We start from the raw sequence: 19546 nt of genomic DNA on the forward strand, positions 1-19546 counted from the left end.
CACCTGCATAAATTCTGAATAAGGGTTTGAGCTACCTTTTTTGTTTGGCATGTGTTTGAATGCAAGCTCTGCACTGATGGATGGCTTACAATTTTAATTAAATTACTTTCTCACCTTTTTTCTATGTAAGAAAGCCTTAAAATCATCTGTTTTCACTTTTCTGTTTCTAATAATTTATTATTAGAATTTATTATTTCTAATTTCATTAGAACAGCATCAAAAGCACTTAATAAAAGTGGGAATTGAATCCCATACACATAGTGTTATTTGCTTCACTGTAGTCAGATACAGAAGTATTTAGCCCTTTAAAGATTTCAAAATTGTATTGCAACACATTACTCTTGCCTTTGTAGAAAGGGACTTACAGTAAATTCCAGCCTAAATGAGGAGGAGGAAAATCAGACTTGTATAGGAGAGCTACAGTCATTCTCTGTATGACTATATTGATAAGACAATTCTTTCTGTTTTAAATAATTTTTGCGTAGCTGGTTGTCAGCATGCTGTCACAGTTTACAAGTCTGCCAGTCAGTTTTTCTTAACTAATGCCCATTCACAATTCTCCATTCTGCTACTTTCAGTGTCACTGTACACAGTGGGCAGCTTTGTTTTTCTTCCTGTAATGCTCAGTACACATAAAGCCATAGTGGTTCACATCATGGCCTGCTGTGGAGAGCCTGACATGAGTTAAGAAGCAAATATTAAAGGTACATATAGTTAATAATAATGAGTTAGCTGGTGTTTATTGGGTGCCAAGTCTATTTTTTAGACCAGTCACAAGAAGTGTAGGCATTAGTGCACAGAAAGCTTTTAGAAACCATTAAGGTATTTTATTATTCTTAAACAACTATATTTTAATGCACATTTTCTTTCCCATTTATTGGCCACTTATACAGGATAGATATTCCAGAGTTAGTCTGTAATTGACAAGAGCACTATGGCTCTGAAATACATATCTTAAAGTCACAAATACTAAATCCTAAAATGGTTTTTTCATAACATAATGTGAAGACCTCACAAAGTGAATCCTGGACATCAGTAAACATCTCTTGTAAGTACTTGCAAGATCATTTATAGAGTAAAATAGTAAACACAAAGCATTATGTGGCAGATTCATTAACATGTTAATTAATGTTAATTAATGTTAATTAATATTTACTCATATGACTTGTGTTAGGAATAGTGTGGCCAGCAGGATCAGGGATTTTCTGATTGTCCCCTGTACTTGGCACTGGTGAGGCTGCACCTTGAATCCCATGTCCAGTTTTGGCGCCGTACTCCAAAAAAGACACTGAGATGCTGGAGTGAGTCCAAAGAAGGGCGACAGAGCTGATCAAGGGTCTTGAGCACGAGCCCTGTGAGGAGCAGCTGAGGGAGCTAGGCACATTTAGCCTGGAGAAAAGGTGGTTCAGGGGGGACCTTCTCACTCTCTACAACTGCCTGACAGGGAGTTGTAGCCAGGTGGGCATCAGTGTCTTCTTCCAAGTAACAAGGGATAGGAAAAGAGGAAATGGCCTCAAGTTGTTACAGGGAATGTTTAGTTTAAATATTAGGAAAAATTGCTTCATGAAAAGGGTTGCAAAGGATTGGTAGAGGTGCCCAGTGAAGTGGTAGAATCACTCTCCCTGGAAGTATTTAAAACATCTGTATATGTGATGCTTAGGGACATGGTTTAGTTGAACTTGGCAGTGTTAGGTTAATGGTAGAGCTCAGTGATGTTAGAGGTCTTTTCCAACCTAAAAGATTTTATGATTCTATGAGTAGTTGTGCTGGAAATAAATGGAGACACTCATTGGAATTCAATGCATCTGTTTCGTGAACTCATAAAAGGTGTCACAGGCTAATTTGTTGATTTTAATCTTAGTATTTCTGTGATTTTGCTATTGAGTTCTTCAGTTGCTCTACTGCCATGCCTCTGTCCTCTCCTTTAATCTCTGATTTTTAATTTAAACTGTGTAATTTGAGCAGGAGGAAGCCTTTCTGTTTATTTAGTAACAGTATTTTAAATGTCAATGAAACAAATAACTATCATTATTTTTACTACTTTTCCTGAATGTCTGGGAAAGAATTCAATTTTTCCCCATCTGTAATACCTTCTGATTCTTCTTCAGTTAACAGGACCCATTGAAGTCCTTCATCAGGCACGAGCTTGTGTTGACTACAAGGGAGGGAGGAATGAACTGCCTGTCAAACAGGGGGATAAGATTGAAATCATTCGCCTCACAGACAACCCAGAAGGAAAGTGGCTGGGCAGGATAAAAGGATGCTGTGAGTTCTCTTTCTTCACTGTGCTCTTGAATATTTTCACTAAATTACAGCAAACATGTGAGCATTACACCAAGGACTAGCCCTTCCGAGTCTGAGTCACTGGCCACCAAAGTAAATAATTACCCAAAATCACCCTTCCATCCTCAGCTAGTTCATAGCAGGGAGTTACTGCACAACATAATGTAACACCTATAGGCACTAGAATAAGTTAGAGTCAGTATGCTGGGACCTTATCTGACATACTGAGGGTTAATTCCCTGTCAGCATCCTTCAAATAGCATCAGAACTCCGCTCCCTGCAAGTAACAAGTATTGTGGTTTTTCATGTCTTTGTATTAAACATAACATGCGTGTTCTTAAAATAGAATTAGAGAATATAAGGACCTGTTTTAAGTGTTTTTCTTGTTCCTATTCCTGTGGAAAGTTTCTAACTGACTTCCAGGTTTTGTTTTCTCTGAAATCCTAAATGCTTCTCCTATTAAGGTGTAAGTACCATCAGTGGATCTTTGAGAATAAAGAGGTTGATGATCTGGCTCCTGGATTAACAAAGGTTTATCCATAGAATCAAACAGAAATATTAAAAGCATTTGCTTGATCTTTAGGGGAACTAAAATGCCAATCAAATTAGTAAGACAGTTCACACATGGAGAGCAGAGTTCTACAAAATTATAGATGATAACAGCTGAGCAGCTTGTACTGATTGATAAATACAGATAGTAAGGGACTGAGCATCTTTCATACAAAGTGAATCTGAGAGACCTGGGCCTGCTGAAAGGAAAATAAAGGGCTATCTTATAATTGTTCATAAATACCTGGTGGGAGGATGTAAAGAAAATGGAGCCAGGTTCTTTCCAGTTACCTATTGACTTTGCAAGAGGCAACAGGCACATACTGAAACACAAGGGTTCTATGTGAACAGCAGAAAACACATTTTTTACTGTGAGAGTGACCAAGCAAGGGAAAATGTTGCTCAGAGAGGTGATGGAGTCTCCATCTGTGGAGATCTTCAAAACCTGACAGGACAGAGTCCTTGCCAACTTGCTCTAATGGAGGATCATGTTTGTTTAGAGAGATTGGCCAAGATGATCTCAAGAGGCAAGTTCCAATAACAGCTTTTCCACCAAACCTTGAAGTTGTGAAAATAAGTCAATTACATTAATCATTTTGTACACAGAAAATCAAATCTTGGTGAGGGCTGGGAGAAGAATATTTTCTAGTGCGTGTGCAGTCCATTAATTAATTTATTTTTCATGAATTAGTTCTTGCATTAGCAAAACTTGAAGGTGTCCAAGGCTTCTCATTGGAAAGTTTCAATAATAGAGACCAATTTTTTACACCAATGCTTCAGCCTTCCATGTTCACAGGCCAGGTCTTCTTTGGTGAAGACCAAACAAAAGAAGAAAATCAGCTCTTATCATTTAAGTAAGAGGAAAGATCAATGTCTTCCTCTTTGAGAGGAAACACACTAAAAACTGCATTCACTCAGAAGAAGGAGAGTGGTGAATTTTCCATTTTCCAAAATAATGCATGAGCATTTTTCACCTTGCAGAAATCCATTTGTGCACTCTTCTGCACAGGCACTATACCTGTCAAAAATTACCCTCAGGTGAGACAGACATCCTCATCTCAGGTCAACTGCTCTGGTCAATGCAGCTACAGTGTGTCTGCCAACCTGAAGAAAAATCAATGCACATGATCCTCCTAATGACCTGTCAGGAACTTGATGCCATGGACTGCCCTCAAATATGCCATAAGACTACAGTGCTGTTACAAATGGATGTGGGGATTTAGGAAAGTCCTTGCCTTTTGCCCTGGCCTCTGGCAGCAGGCAGTAACTTTATTGAGATGGCCAGCACCCCAAAACCCACTCTCATTTGTGAGTTCCTCAACAACGGCTGATTTGGTCTGTTAGAGAATGGCTTATTTATTTAATAGACTTAAAGCTAACAGACATAAGAATTAAACCAAACTAATACTACACAGGAATAAGGACAAAAAAAGACTTCTAATAGGTAAATACAGCATGAGGTTAAAGGTACCTATTAATGCTGCAGCTAGTGAAGAAATAATGTAACTTAGGATTCAATGTATCTTACCATCCCATTGTTGGAGATCCTTTCCTTCAATCCCCAGGGAAGTAACCATGTGTCCAGACTCCGGGGAGAGGTCTTCCACACTTTCAGGGTGTGTGTGTAGAGGACTTCTGCCTCTGTGATAACTCATGCATCTGTGTGTCTTTTATAGCTTGTAGAACAGGGTTTCTTAGTCAAGAATATTTCTTTAATCTCTTCCCACATGAAGATGTTGATTCTTAACTGAGGCCTGAGCCCTTTTGGTGCCAGATGCCCCCTTGCTGAGCCTTTCAGGCCAGGTTATCTCTCTTTATGCTCCAACTCTCTGTGGTGGTCAGGGGGGGTAGATGTCCTGCCACAAGTGGTCCCAAAGCCAGCTGAGAAAAGGAGTCTGCACCATGATTCCTGCACAGAAAATTCTTCTGCTGTAGCTGAGAAGGAAATAAGTGAACCAAATATCAGCTGAAGAGGGCTTAACATAGGGATCTGAGATAGATCTGATATTTGTATTTGTGTTGATAGATGAGGCTGCTTGGAATGAGACATTTCTTTGAAAGTTTTCAAAAATCGTACAAAACAATTCAGTCACTGATTCTGAACCTCTTGTTAAAATCATGTCTTTATCATGACCCTTAAACTGCATGGTTTCATTTATTTAGATGGATACATTAAAACAACCATGGTGGAGATTGATTATGAGTCTTTAAAAAGAAAGCAAAAACCATCTGCCAGTGCTGCTGTGAAACATACAGAGAGCGACCAAGAAACATATGATGATGTTGGAGAGCAGGACTGTACTAGCAGGTATGTATAAGGAATGCATGAAATGAGACAAATGATTCACCTGGGACAGCCTAGACAGAGGAAGTTTTCCAACAACAAACCCAGCTCTTTTCACAAAACAGCCACTTATATAAGAAATGCGTAGCTATTATATGTAGCTATTCAGACAGAGTAGCTCATATGTGGTCAGAGAAGTTTAAATGAATTCTGGATTCCAGCATCTGTAAGCATTCATACTTAGGAGGAGCCCATTCTGTTGAAATAGGAGCTACTTCATGGAAATCCAAAGGGGAAAAAAGTGCAAACCATACAGGATTACAAATCATCTGCCAGAAGTCAGTTCTCTTCCCTCCCTCTCTTTACTAGCTCTGTCTTTTTGGAGTCACATGCTCCCTTTTCTAAGATGCACGACTAAAAGACTCTAAAAGCAATGGAAACACACTGCACCAGGGAACTCCTGATCACCCTCATTGCCCTCATGAGCCTTAGCACAAGTCTTTAACTCTTACTACCCCTTTCGTTCTGATGAGAAAGGACTTCTGAAATCCTGTCTAGGGTAACCCTTCAGAAGAGAGTGCATCTTATGAATTTAACCCTGAAAACAAGGCCTCTCAAATTGCATGAGATGGGCATAAGCTATACTTTTTTTTTTACTTCATTGGAAGCTTCTTCTCTATGGAACAGTCTCCATGCATTTGCAGTGCAATGCTACACTGCAGATTCTCTACTACAATGTGTCATCTATTTCATGTCAAATAGATCTGCAGCTAGAGAAGTGACATATCCAGCAGCAGATCAGACTTGCTGGCAGGGAAATACCCTAGTGGTCTTGTTGCAAGACTCATTGCTGTCACACAGCCTAGCATGACAGTGGTAATTATATTGCCAGACCTCACAGGAAATTTTGCTGCTTACATGTGATTTAACAACCCATTCTCCATAAAATATCCTGATGTGCAGACACAGAGCCTAGGATTCAGATAAGAGATCTGCATATGGCTGTAAAGGATTTCAATATGTAGGACAACCATCTTGAAGCACTCAGCCATTACACCTGCTCTTACTACTTCCCATGAGACTCCTTAGCTTAGAGGCCTGCCTGGAATAAAAGGACTACGGCTGGCTGGCATAGACCATCCCCATGAGCTCCAGCAGCAGCACGTGGAAAAGTCTTCCTTCAGGCTGGCATTTTCATGCTACCAGTGTAGCTTTTTGTATGATGATTTTCCAGGTTGCTCAGTATGAGTTTTCCTCCCAGCACATTGGTCCCATAGCATCGTGACCTAGCCATGAGAGCCATGTTAGTGGTTCTAGGTTTCAGGTAATCTCAGCATTAGTTACTTCATTTCAGAGGTATCCTTGGCCAATCCTTTTCAGTAGGGCAAGCATTACAATTAGTCACCTCAATGCAAGGAATTTAGAAAATGCATTGCATTCAGAAGCAAACAGTTGCACTGTTTGCTTTCTAAAATAACAGTGTATTCCAAGGAGCTTCAAAGGATTAATGTTTGGCTAAGATTCGTTAAATCCTTTAAGCTGTATTTTGACATTTTTTTCTTCTCTAGTGATTAATAGCACTCTCTGTTCAGTTCATGAGCAAGATATATATGACATATATCAATATGTTTTGAAACCACTGGAAGAATGCCATTTCAAAAAAAAAGCTCTTAACCAAATAGTATTATCTCATTATCAGTAGTATTGCTAATATTCCAAAATTAATAAATGACTAGGGGTGTTGTATTTCAGTATTTCTTGGCACAAGAGTTTAACAAGTACCTTGTTTTGATGTATAATTTTAGGTAAGGCTTTGACCTGGAAATAATCTCAGCTACTATGAACCTCTCAGGCTTTTTTCAACTACTGTTAGAATGTTGGGCTAATATGGACTCCTTCTATATTGTTAGAAACATACACTTATACCCAGTGAAAGCTAGTTGAGCAATAAATTAACTTGTTTGCCATTTCATTTCAAGAAGATCACCTCATAAGAAATGAATCTAAAGGGTCTGGATCTGCTCTGTAGTGCTTAGTCAGATTATATTTTTATTCCCATCAGGTCTGACTACATGATCTCCTGAGATCCCCTCCAATGCACATTATCTTATGATCCAAAGGCATATTTTGTACTTGAATTTTAAGATATCAACAGAAATATAAAATACATTCTAAATATTTTTGCCAAGGCCAAAAGCCTTAGAATTAATAATTGAAGAAGTGATAGGTGATCATGGTGTTTTCTTTTTCTGAAGGATGACTGCTTTTCTCTAAAATGTCTTTTGTTTGCTTTTCCAGTCAAAGTGGTGACCAAGGTGGAAGTGGAAGTAAGTCCTACTTATGTGTTTGGGGGGAGTTCTTTTCTGTGTATTTCTTACCCTCACATTCTGACTTCTGCAGCTTCCACATAATGCAGTAATTATCCATAAGCAAGTTAAATGTCAGCTAACAGGCAATAAACAAGGAAGGGTAGTGACCAACTAAACTTCCCTGCCACCTATAGGAACTTGAGTGAGACAGAATATTTGTCTCCAGATACTGTGAATCACCAGCATGCCAGATGATCAGACTTTAACTTTTTACTTGTGTGTGAAAGCAAATCACCCCACAAAACAGCACACATGTAACTGGAGAAATATTAACATGAGGAAGAGGTTTTGTACAGGAGAAATCCAGTTCTGAAATAGCCAGCACTATTATTAATTATAGCTTCATTTTGCTGACAGAGTTAAGGGGAACTTCAATTGCAGCAACCCACTGGAGGCCCCACTGCAGCAGCTTCACGCTGTCAAGCTGACACATTCAAACCCAGTTTTCCCTTTGTTAGCATGTATATTTATGTAGCGTTCTCTGTTAATCACAAGAGCACAGCTCATCATCTCAGCTTCAAGTTTAGATACTGGTCATGGCAGAAGCATCCCCTGGCAAGTACTACTGAATGAAGCATCTGCCAGCCAAGTACAGATTTCAGTGCCTACTCTGACCAATGCCTAGAATTGGACATGCAAACCAAGGTAACCCTCCACTGAAGGAGGTGGGGCACAAAGGTCAAAACTGAGACCAAAATGGGGAGTTCACATTGCTCTTGTCTCTGACTTCTTTGGATGAAAACAAGATGTCAGCTGCTCAGAGTGTTAGTCCGACATGTTCAGTCATCACTTGAGTCACACGTGAAAACTTAAAACTCATTATAAGGTCTGGGCCAAAATCAGCCGTTTAGAATTTCATTGGCTACAGTGTAGAAGCATTTGTTTTCAGTATCCATGCTCTTGTGATTGGCAGTGCCACATTTAAATGCTGCAGATGGCATTATAAATTGGAATAAGTCTAAATTTCTGTATCAATAAAGGGTCTGGGCCAGTTTACAGAAAGATTAAATTTGCAAGGATATTGTATAAACTGCACACACATCTGATTCAGTAAAGAAGCCTATAATGAATACCTTATTCAGCAACATGAAAAATAATTGCATTAACTCACTATTTGATCTGTTAAAGACATGTTCCCATCTCCTCCTTCTGATCAAGACATTTATGATGGAATTGATGATGAAGATGCTACAGCTAGGTATGTTTTTATATATTTTAAATAATTTGCTTCTTTGACAGAATGTTTTCAGTTTTTAGTGGTTTTGAATCAAGTATAACAATTAGCAGGTATTAGGATGATCAGCAAGTTGGTATATATCAAAATGGCTATGTGAAGCTAGAGAAAATGGTTCTTCAGTCTTTTGAAGAAATTTTGTTCTGTAATTTTGATATGTCAGCAAAAGCAGTTTGCAATCATGAAAATCTCCCAATTTCCAGCTAGACAGAATAGGTCTGAAATCAGAATAACAGACTAAAATTCTAGGTTGCTGAGTAACAACATGAAAACAGCAAGCCACTAGATTAATATCTATCCTACGAATACATCTCAGTAGTTACAAGTGGCCTAACATAAATATTTCTAGTTTAGCATGTTAGCATTTGGGTAAGTAACTTCACTTCAGGAATTAATGATAATTATGTGCATCAATGGAGAATTTTATTGGACCTTTTGAGAAGAACATTACATTTTCCATTGTGATAATCACATGCATACTCCAAAGGTCTGTATCGCAGGATGAAGATAAGAATGGTATCTGGCCCTGGGGACTCTTGAAGAGACTAAAGGTCAAAGATGGCAAAAAGAAAAGTGTACGAGAAAAAACAGCCAAAGTCAATGAGGCAGAAGAAAATGAAAATTTGTTGTAAGAGTCTGCCAGGAAATCAAAATGCACATTAACTAATTCTAATAAAGCATTGATCACACGCTACTAACATGTCCTCACAGCAGCCTAATCAATCATGCATCAAATTGCAGCTCAGGATGACACTTTTCTGCAAAAACACTGAGCTTTCTTTTCACCTGCATAATTATTCTCTTAACAAGCTGTATTTGTTGCAAAAGTCTGGTAATCAAAATATGCTGAATTCTTTTTTTTGGTGAAAAGCACCAGAATAATCTATCATCTTTGTGCCACTGATCATGTAAATTTGCTGCATACTCAGTTAAAATTTACTTTTCTCACCAGTACAATGTAGCTGAGATGAACTGGTAAATCTAGGCCCAATTATCAAAATTTTAGGAATAATACATCAAACAGAAAAATGCAAAGATTGTCTTCTATCCATCTTACCTAGAGAATAGATCAGCAGGTGGTGTTTATGCCACATTCTTCAGTCATTTGGTTCTGAACCAGTTTACTTTAAATCAGTATAAAAATATATTTAGTCCCTAAGTATTGCTGGTGTTAGTGGCACTTCAAAATGTCTGGATATTACTTTAAACCCTTCTGTTGCAAGTTTTTTGAATTATTTAGGTTACAAAAAAGGCTATTAATGTGATATAGATACTTAATGAGCTTTTTTTCCCCCCCCAGTATGCCTTCTTCAACAAAGCAGTCTGGAAAAGGTAATTAATAGCCTATTGTTCAGTCTCCATATTGATTCCTGATACTTTTTCTGTATACATTGCTCTGTATCATGCTAGTCACAAAAATACATCCAAGGAAGGAAACAGGACTTCCTATTGCTTACCCAGTTCCAGTAAACAAATTTCAAATATTGTGTCTGATCCGACTGCAGGCAAGGAGATACATATACGTGGCAAACTCCCTGGTAAACAATTTAATGTATTTAATGTGATTTTTCTACCTGAGATTTGCACTAGTCCATTTTATTTGGCATTAAATAGGAACAGATACACCTGGAAATAAGCACTCAGTGAAAGACCTCAAAATTTAAGAGAATTTATTTGTTCTATTTTTATCACTTGCAGTGCCTCTGTAAAAGAACATATAAGCATCAGCTCAGTTATGGAATAAAAAGGAAGTTCTTCAAATTTTTGAGTCTGCTTCCAGAACTGAGTTCTAAACCTTCTATATCCTGATGATTTCTCTAGCCATTGGTTTGATGAGTCAAACAATTGCTTTCCCTCTACAGACATGCTGAACATGATTGAAAAAGTATTTTTGGGCTAAGAATTCTCTTTACTGCTTTGGCATTGCAAGATGGCCTAAAAACTAACATACCCATGATTCATACCCACTTCTAAGCAATGTTGCATTGAGCAGGGTGCTATAGAAGTTATTGAATGTGCATTAAAATCAAACTCAGAAAATATATTTTAGTGCAATACAGTGGGAATTTGATTAATTAAAATGAAAATTAAAGGCTATATCATGTGCCAAAACTTGCTTTAGTTTCAGAAGATTCAAATTTCAGTGAATATCTGTTATGAATAAAGAATCTTAATCTGAAAGGGTTGGGTAGTGTTGCACAGGTTGTGCAAAACAGAATCCAGAGTTACCATAGACTGTAAATGGCTACAGTACTTGCCATAATTTCTTATCAATTTCACTACATTGTAACACAATGTATTCACTTCTCATTTTTCACATAATAATGTTCCATTCTTTTGAACACTATTGTTTCAGATTATGGAGACAGTGTTTATGATGATGTAGATTCTTCAGACTTCCCTGCTCCGCCACCTGATTCCAGGCAAGTGAAAATATTACTTCTCTGATTAGAAATCTAATATACAGAGAGATATTTTTAAAGTAGATACCACAGGCAGATTGCTACTAATATCTGCTTTATTTGGTGTTGTCAGGTTTTCTAGTTCTCATAAACCTACTGCTGATAATGGCAGTTAAATGCTCTTTCTTCCATTAGAGATTGAAATAATAATTAGACTATAGAATAAGTAAGCATGTTTTGCATGTCAACATAGTCAGTCCCTGATGGAAAAGAGGTAGAAAATGATGCATGGGCTAAAGGAATTTAATTATAGGTTGTAGTTCTTTTTCTATCAGAATCTGGGGACTGTTGGGATAGATACTTTACCTCAGCTGCTGCAGTATTTCAAGAGAAAAGGACCCAGTGCTCCTGTTTAAAGTATGAAACATATTTGGAGGTGTAAGTTCAGCTTGAAAAACTTTTATCCTGAACCAGAAAATTTTGGTCATCTCTGGAGCACAGTGTTATGGGCACAGTTGCATCTCTGAGGATGACTGGGACATGTCACAATCCTGTTGTCTCTTACTCCACTCAGGTGGAGTGACAGTGCACTACAATAATGTAGTCTGGGGATACAAAAAGAGAGAGATCTCTTTGGACTGTGTATCCAAAGGAAAATATGTGGTCCTTCTAAGCTAAATCCAGGGTAGGTCAGACACACACATACATCATCAATGAAACTGTCATCCTGCCGAGATCAGCAAGGATCAAAAAGTAGAGTCAGACTTTACATTCCCAGGTGCATCATCAGAAAGGGCAGTTAGGGCATGAAACCCTTCCACAGTCTTTGGCAAAAGTCAGTGCTATCAGGGATGTGCAAAAAACAACAGAACTTGAAACAGACCATGTAAAGCAGATTCCCTGGTGTAGCAAAGTCTGCAGGCACATAGGGCTAGCACACACATGGCTAAGATGTTCCAGCTGCCTCCACAGCTGGAGTGTGACATGTCATTCAGCTTATTGCCCAAAGGTGCACAGTCTTCACAAAAACTGCGCCTTACTGAGAGATTGTAAAGTGTCTTAGGAGATGGATAGTTAAAATTCATTTTTGATATTTACTTATGTGATAGCTGTACAAATAACAGAGAGAAGTAGGAAAGACAGCCCCAACTTTTTAACTTACTTGAAGTCAAGTCTGTATTGTATTCTCACTATTAGTTTTTCAGAGCAACAAAAACGCGATAAAGACACATGAAGGCAAATGCATTTTCATCAAAATTATCAGAAAGCATGCCAATGCCTCTGACGTGTTTCTAATTTTGTTTCATCTGTAACCTCTTGCTTTAGTTCATCAAAATCAGGAAGCTTTGGAAAACATAAGTTAGATGAAAATGATGCACAAAAGCTCAAGATGGAAAAAGAAGAGAAAGAGTTCCGAAAAAAGTTCAAAGTAAGTTTTGTTCGAAGTGTTTTCTTTGTATAAAATATAAAAACAAAGTATCTGTATAGTGTCTTCTATTTTGTTCCCCATAACTTGCTTTTGAAAGGGAAAGTATTACTACATGTATAAATAGTGATCTGAGCATCTCTAAGTCTAAATGGCAAGTATGGGCATGTACACATATTGTAGCATATACAAATATTTGTTAATTTCCAAAACTTTGGTAATAAATTTTATTTATTACTAAATAAATATTAACGGGAATATTAATGGAAAAGCACTAATGGGTTTTAACCATATTTTGGGATGTTTTTTCTCCTTTTCAGTTTGATGGTGATATAAAAGTTCTTTACTCTACAACCGCTGTCCAGGATTTATCACAGAAAAGATGGGGATATAAAGACTTGCCAATTAAACCAGGGGAATCTCTTGACATTATTGAAAGTGTAGATGATACCAAGGTCCTCTGCAGGAATGAAGAAGGAAAATGTAAGTTTTGTTTAAAATCGTTGTACATTTCAATTGTCAGAGAGTGGTTGAGTAGGATGTGTAAAACCTCTCTTCCCTGGTTTACTGAGGTTTACCTTGCCTGGTGGTTGACAAGAGGCAGATTGTTGTTATCTTATTACTGTGTTTTAACACTGGCTTGCCTTAAAAAAATCCAAACCACTTCCAATGGACAAGATATACTAAGATATACTAAGTATTAGGAAAAAAGGACCATTTTTTGTGGTAAAGTTTTCCTTTGCAGCTAGGACCAGCAGATGTTTTTCTTGCTTCTGTCTCTCCTCCTATGCCAAAAGGAGAGTAGCTATGATAGCCCACTGAATCTAGTAAAGTCCTTGCTGCACCTCTGGATAGCACTCACCCTTTGACTGCAGTCAAGAGAAAATCAATAACAATATTCTTACTTTGGAAGAGATGCAGTTTAATCTTTTCAACAGGCTGGGGGGAACATTGCTTTGGAGTCTTCCCCCCAGCTCCCAGCTAATCCAAGGCATATGTCCTTGCTGGCAGGTCTGCTTGTTCTGGGAGCTGCATGAGGCCTTTCAGTGTTTCTTTGAAATGCTTGGCCAGGGTTTGCACTGGCAGAAAATTTTGAATTTTTGGAGAAGTCCAAAACCATCTCCTGATGGTTTCAATTTCTTAATGAGCTTCTGTTACAACACTTTCCAAATCTCCTAGTGAAAATTCACTTTGTTCTGGAAGAGCCTGCTTTCAAAGTAGCAGTATCCTCCTGCTCACCTTTCCTTTTTACCTCTGACCTATGTAGAAGACAGTCCAATGCTATAAACCTCTGAAGAGGATTCAGCCTCCTTCCTTTTATTTTTTTCCTCCTTTACTCAACTGTTACAATCTGGAGTACAGCCTTCTTCCTGGCAGGCCTGCAGGGAAAGGAAGAATTTCTTGCATAACAACACATATGTTTTTCAAAATATGGATTGCACTGGTAGAGGCACTTCCCAAAAAAAACAGCTTTCAAAGTTGCATTTTTTGAATCAAGTTAATAACAAAGTAGAAAGTAGTTCATGTTGGCTGTTTTCCTCTCATAGTCTTCAAAGCCTTTCAAATAATGACAGGAGCTACTGCTTTGCTATGCATAAAAGAGCAAAACAAATAAAAATATCCTCCCTGAAAACCTCTGAAAAGATCCCAGTCAATTTACACATTAGTTAGCAAAGTCTGAATCCTACTTTAGTTAAGTCCGTGACAGTTTTGTTTATTTGCTCTAGTTGTTCTAGTTCCTCAGATCTCAAAACTATGATTTTACCTTCTGAAGGCCAGGTAGACTGAAAATCCACAACTAAAGATGGTTTTGTTATTTTCTTGCACATGAATCCTTTGATTTAATCATTAACTTATGAAGCACTTCCATAGTTTCAAGCCAAGAATTAAACAAAACCACAATTTATATTTCAATGTGTTCTCACCTCTTTAAGTAAGGGCTCATGATCTTACGAACATACTCTGCTATAGCTTATTTTAAATGTTATGAAATTATTTGAAATGTCAGAAGTGAAACAAGGAACTGATTTTCATCTACATCTCAAATTCCTTCTTGGTCTGAACTCACACATTTTGAAATACACAAAAGCTTTAAATTCAGCTGTGTAGATTTTGCCTAATTATTAGGACATAAATGGATTTCAGTGGCCCAAAGGTTAATTTTTGACCTCTCTGAGCTTTCTTTACATTGTCAGCGAGCAGCTGGCACAATGTGTTACAGCTTTCGGTGCTTGCTATGCAATCAACAAGGAGTGTGCCGGCCTGCTGGCTTCTTCCTTATTTGGAAGCACCATAAAAAATAAATTATTTAGAAACTGAAACTTTGGACATGTAACTTTAGATCAGTAAATCTGAAAGAGTGTGAGACCAGCAGGGCTTGTATCTCACACATATTTGAGGGCTAGTAATCATCAGAAGAACCAAGATAATGCTTTGCAATGGTAGAAGCACTGTCACATGCACATGACTTCCAAGAACACTGTGTTTGTGTGCCATGACTATGAGCAAAGAAACTTTGCTTTCATGTATTTCACATGAGAAAATTATATGAACGAGCAGAGAAGCTTAGATTAGCCAAATGATTTTGAATTATTTCCTGGAGACTTCAAGAGTCATGGAAAATATTGGACTGTCCTATAAAGAATTTTGAAAAGACAATCATTTAAAAATATTCAAAAAATCAATTCCTATGTCTTTATTCCAGAAACTAAAAACTGGGGAAAGACAACTGAGGTAAGATGTCCTGAATAGACACTGCTAATGATTAAAAGAAGGAAATTTGCTTAGTAATTGCTAAGTAATTTGCTTACTGATTTTAAAATTAGTAATTTGAATACAAGACAAGGTCACATTTATTCTTTAGAACTCTCCTAATTTCATACCAGCTTACTAGTGTTTACCTACAAACATGTAATTACTGTTATAGCTCTCTCTTTTTTTGTATTCATTATACCAATTGAAAATTATTTCAATAGATATCTTTCACCAAAGACAGGAAGTGTTTTTTTTTAAATTATATACATTAAAAAAGAGTATGTATAATTTTATCTGATTTCATTAGTAATGCACCAGACTAATAGAATAATAGTCAGTAGCTTTTCTAAGGTATTTCCATTATTGTATCCATTATTGGTCTTATTAATGTTACAATTTAAATTTTAAACAGTTACATGTAATGATATTTAATTGGAGTACACATCTTGAAATACATTTTTTTTCTTGTACGACACTCTAAATATTTCTGTTACTTAACATTACTGCAAATATTATTATGTTTTTATTACTATACTGATTTTTGTGCTATATTTTTTGTTAATAACTGTTGTTTCACATCTCTCTCATGCAACCAAGAAACTGAAATAGAAGATGAAAACCTAATCTTGCATAACCTCTATTACTATTTAAGTAGGCAAATAAGAATAAGCAAAATATTGCACCTAGCAAAATCTTCATCAACTAGGTGCCCACTGTACATTGTTTTCCATCTATTATGTCTTTCTGTCTGAAGTATATAAAAGAGAAAAACTGCATTTCATTGTTGCTAGCAACAGAGGTAATAATGAATATTTCAATTTAACTTAAATACATTTATATTTCATTTTTACAGATGGCTATGTTCTGAGAAGCAATTTGGTTCAGAAGTAAGTATAAAGTGATGATTTTGAAAAATTTGTTGTAGCAATTAATTTTGTTCTAAATGGTCTAGTGAAAAAAGTGAAATATAATTATTTTAGTCTGTCATTCTAAACTTGAAAGTTGAATTATTTTTAAGGAGTTAGGGTTTGTCAAAAATTAATCACATACATACATGCAGGAAATTTGCCAGAGCTTCATTCCCCATTGCTTAACTATAAACTCTAGTTAAACCATGAAAAAATCACATAAATTAAGCAATATTGGTCCTAGACTCTATTACTGAACCTCAAGTTAATGTGGTTAGGTATATTGATGCCTTTTTCAAATGTTTAATTAAAATGGACCAAATCTTCTTCAGGTTTGTTTGTACTTCAGTCTTAGTGGGATAGAGATTTGGCTCAGTATTGCTTCAAGTAATTGCATGGAACTCAGCTTTTTGGTTCTAATCCAAAACTCTTGTCAGACAAAGCCTCTCCATTTCCTTCAAGAGGCTTTTCATATTAAACCCCTAAATATCAAATCAGATGTCATTTTTAGAATTGCCACATTTAGAATTTAGAGGCATTTAAAGCTCACACACATATTTGAATTATATGTATAAACAGTTTTACTGTCTTCCATGGGCCCGTCCATGTATCTAAGCCACATATTTGAAAATTCCTATTCATGGAGCATGTATTTTTAATACACATTATCTAAATTCATTACCTAAAAAGTAGCACCTCCAAAACTATTATGAAATTTCTGAGTAAAGAAACAAAAATATTTTAAAGGGCATAGTGATTGGTTTTTTTAGTTCAATTTTTCTGGTAACCATTTTTTTTAAAGAATTAAGTATTTAATTTCTTTATGGAAATAACTCTATGAGAATATCTATGTAAAAATGCAATAAATAAAACCAACTCTTAATAAAGCAACCTTTCATGTTAGAAAGAAAGGTATAAAAGTCTACTCTTCCCTGAAAATATTTTGACCTGACCATCTTGCTCAACATTGTTCTGTTACCACAAAGGTTGTATTAGGAAGTTAATTATTTAATAGATTGCCTGCATCATACTGTATTTTTTAATACATTAATTTTAATACATTAATTTCTGATGTCTCAACTTTTAAATATACTATTTGTCTTTTTTAACTTACAGTGATGGAGAGATTTATGACGACATTGGTGATGGTATGTTGAACATTTGGAACAATACTTTATTTATATTCAATTACAATAAATAACTTTATCTTTTTGTTGAAGTACTACACAATATTAATAGTTTTGCATTTTATTTCCATTTCAGATTGCATCTATGATAATGACTCTGATGCTGCATGCTCTTGAAATAACAACTTCATTGAAGATCAAACTCCAGTTTGGAATCCCACTTGTGAAAGCAAGAAGAATCACAAATGCTGATTGCAAGCTAATTAGTGTCTCTTTTAAATGTACAATTAACATTTTTTGGGATTTCAGCCTTTTGTCCTTGAATGCTTTTTGTTCTCATTTATCTCAACATTGAAAATTGAGGGAATATAAGTAAAAGTTAGGGTTATAATTTTTCACTTCCTTTCCACATTTCTTACAGTCCATGTAGAAATACATCTTTAATTATCTATTCCCAAAGAGGCCAGTTCACATCTGTGAAGGGTCTAGAGGGCAACAGGTTTTACTCTGGCTTTTACCTATTAAGCACCGAAGACAGCCACTCTGGGCAGAACAGTATTCTGAAAAAAAAAAAAAGATGACAACATTCTGTTGTGAAAAGTGGGCATCAGAGAAGACAATACATCACTGACCTGCCATTCCAACTGCAGTAGTGTTAGCTACACTGACATATGCAGCCATGTTCCATTATTTCAAAAGCCTGGTTTTTTTGATGCTGTTGTCTGAATGACCAAGTTGCAGATAAAAGCAAAGTCAACAGGTAACTCATAATGATAAATATCACTTTACCCTTATGTATCAGAAGTCACTGGAAATCAAAAGACATTTGCAGTAAGCTCCCAATAAAGAGGGTGAGCATGTGCAAAAAATAGAACATCCATTGCTTTTGCTGTAGTGCAAATTAATCAAAAACCTGTAACAACCAATGTGTCTGGATCAGTGGAAGCAGCTCCTTTTGATGAACGAGTCTTGTACAATGCTGAAGGGAAGTCCGGTACATTGCACAACACAGCCAGTTTAGTTTATAAACATAAAAATGTTGGCTCTGTTAAGTCAGTGACTTTTGGTCTTTCACCTTCAGTGAAGCTGAGATTCTATCTTCTAAAAGTGTCTTTTATTGCTGCTTCAAAATACAGTAAATCTCAAAGGAGGCATAATGCAATGGGGATATTAAACATAAAATTAAGAACTAGTGGCTATAAGCTATTTTGTACTGTATATAAAAATCACTGGTAGTATACTGAACAGCTATATGCAACTTGGCTTTCTCTTTCTATTTGCTGTTTCTCTTATCTATTTGCTATTCAACCAGCATCCAGGCATCAAATAATTTTATGTGAAAACATGAGCTGCAGCACCCAAATATAAAACATGCCCATGCATATTAATTGCAATGACTATGTGTGAATATTTGACTGTCTCTGCTAATGGATTATTTATTTTTCAGCGGCATTCAAGAGGCTGTTTGCATTAAATTAGTGATTTGCCAGAGAACTGAGTGGGCATGCAGATACCTACAGAACTACCTAGTTCTTCCATGTTCTTAGTGTTAATTTGTATAGGCACTGCAATTCTGTATCAATAGGACAGACTAAATTGGTCATATGATACATTAAATAATGAAAAGAAATAAATATATTTATGGCTAAAACTCTATTCATTGCTTGCTCAAATCAAATATAATGTGATTGCTGCAGGGTGTTAAAATGAACATTTAAATTATTACTCATTGAAAAATTACTGGCATTGTATCTTTTAGCAATGCTTTTTTGTATTTCCTCTTGAAAAAAAGTATTTCTCCTGAACAAAAGTATTTTGTCTGAATAAACATTTGCTTAACTAGAAATATGGGTACACTGTCTTCTGTCAAAATAGAGCAACAGTAGCTGAACAGTAACTTCTGAAAATTATCACTGAGCAGCTAACAGAGTGAAAATCAACTTTATTATTGCTGCAAAGGCTGCACAAATGCAACGTGGCATTTGTTAGTAATTGCTACCCAGAAAGTGAAATGTAAGCAGAAAATATTCCAGACAGGAAAATCTATACTTAGGCAGTCTATATTCTAAGGGATTCTCACCTGTAATTTATTCTAGTATCTTTTAAAAGATATAAATAAAGAAAAGGAAAACTCTTCACTTGATATTTTTCCACCTCCGAATTCAGTCTATAATCCTGCAAGTATTTGACTGTGCCTGCTAAAACAGTCA

The 19546-nt window shown here is 36.3% G+C and overlaps 1 protein-coding gene across 1 annotated transcript in view; it reads left to right on the forward strand.

Moving 5' to 3' along the window:
- FYB1 (FYN binding protein 1) overlaps window positions 1–18344 on the forward strand; it is a 37975-nt gene extending 19631 nt beyond the window's left edge. The window contains exons 7-19 of the mRNA XM_030968786.1: window positions 2109–2265; window positions 4996–5140; window positions 7415–7443; window positions 8614–8683; window positions 9207–9347; window positions 10020–10051; window positions 10340–10376; window positions 11074–11142; window positions 12448–12550; window positions 12868–13030; window positions 16155–16188; window positions 17326–17357; window positions 17473–18344. Coding sequence (XP_030824646.1) covers window positions 2109–2265; window positions 4996–5140; window positions 7415–7443; window positions 8614–8683; window positions 9207–9347; window positions 10020–10051; window positions 10340–10376; window positions 11074–11142; window positions 12448–12550; window positions 12868–13030; window positions 16155–16188; window positions 17326–17357; window positions 17473–17513 — 1053 coding nt within the window. The 3' untranslated portion in view covers window positions 17514–18344. The remainder of the gene's footprint in view (window positions 1–2108; window positions 2266–4995; window positions 5141–7414; window positions 7444–8613; window positions 8684–9206; window positions 9348–10019; window positions 10052–10339; window positions 10377–11073; window positions 11143–12447; window positions 12551–12867; window positions 13031–16154; window positions 16189–17325; window positions 17358–17472) is intronic.
- The last annotated feature ends 1202 nt before the right edge of the window (window positions 18345–19546 follow it).

This window comes from Camarhynchus parvulus, chromosome Z, assembly GCF_901933205.1.
Source record: "Camarhynchus parvulus chromosome Z, STF_HiC, whole genome shotgun sequence".
Lineage (NCBI taxonomy): Eukaryota > Metazoa > Chordata > Aves > Passeriformes > Thraupidae > Camarhynchus > Camarhynchus parvulus.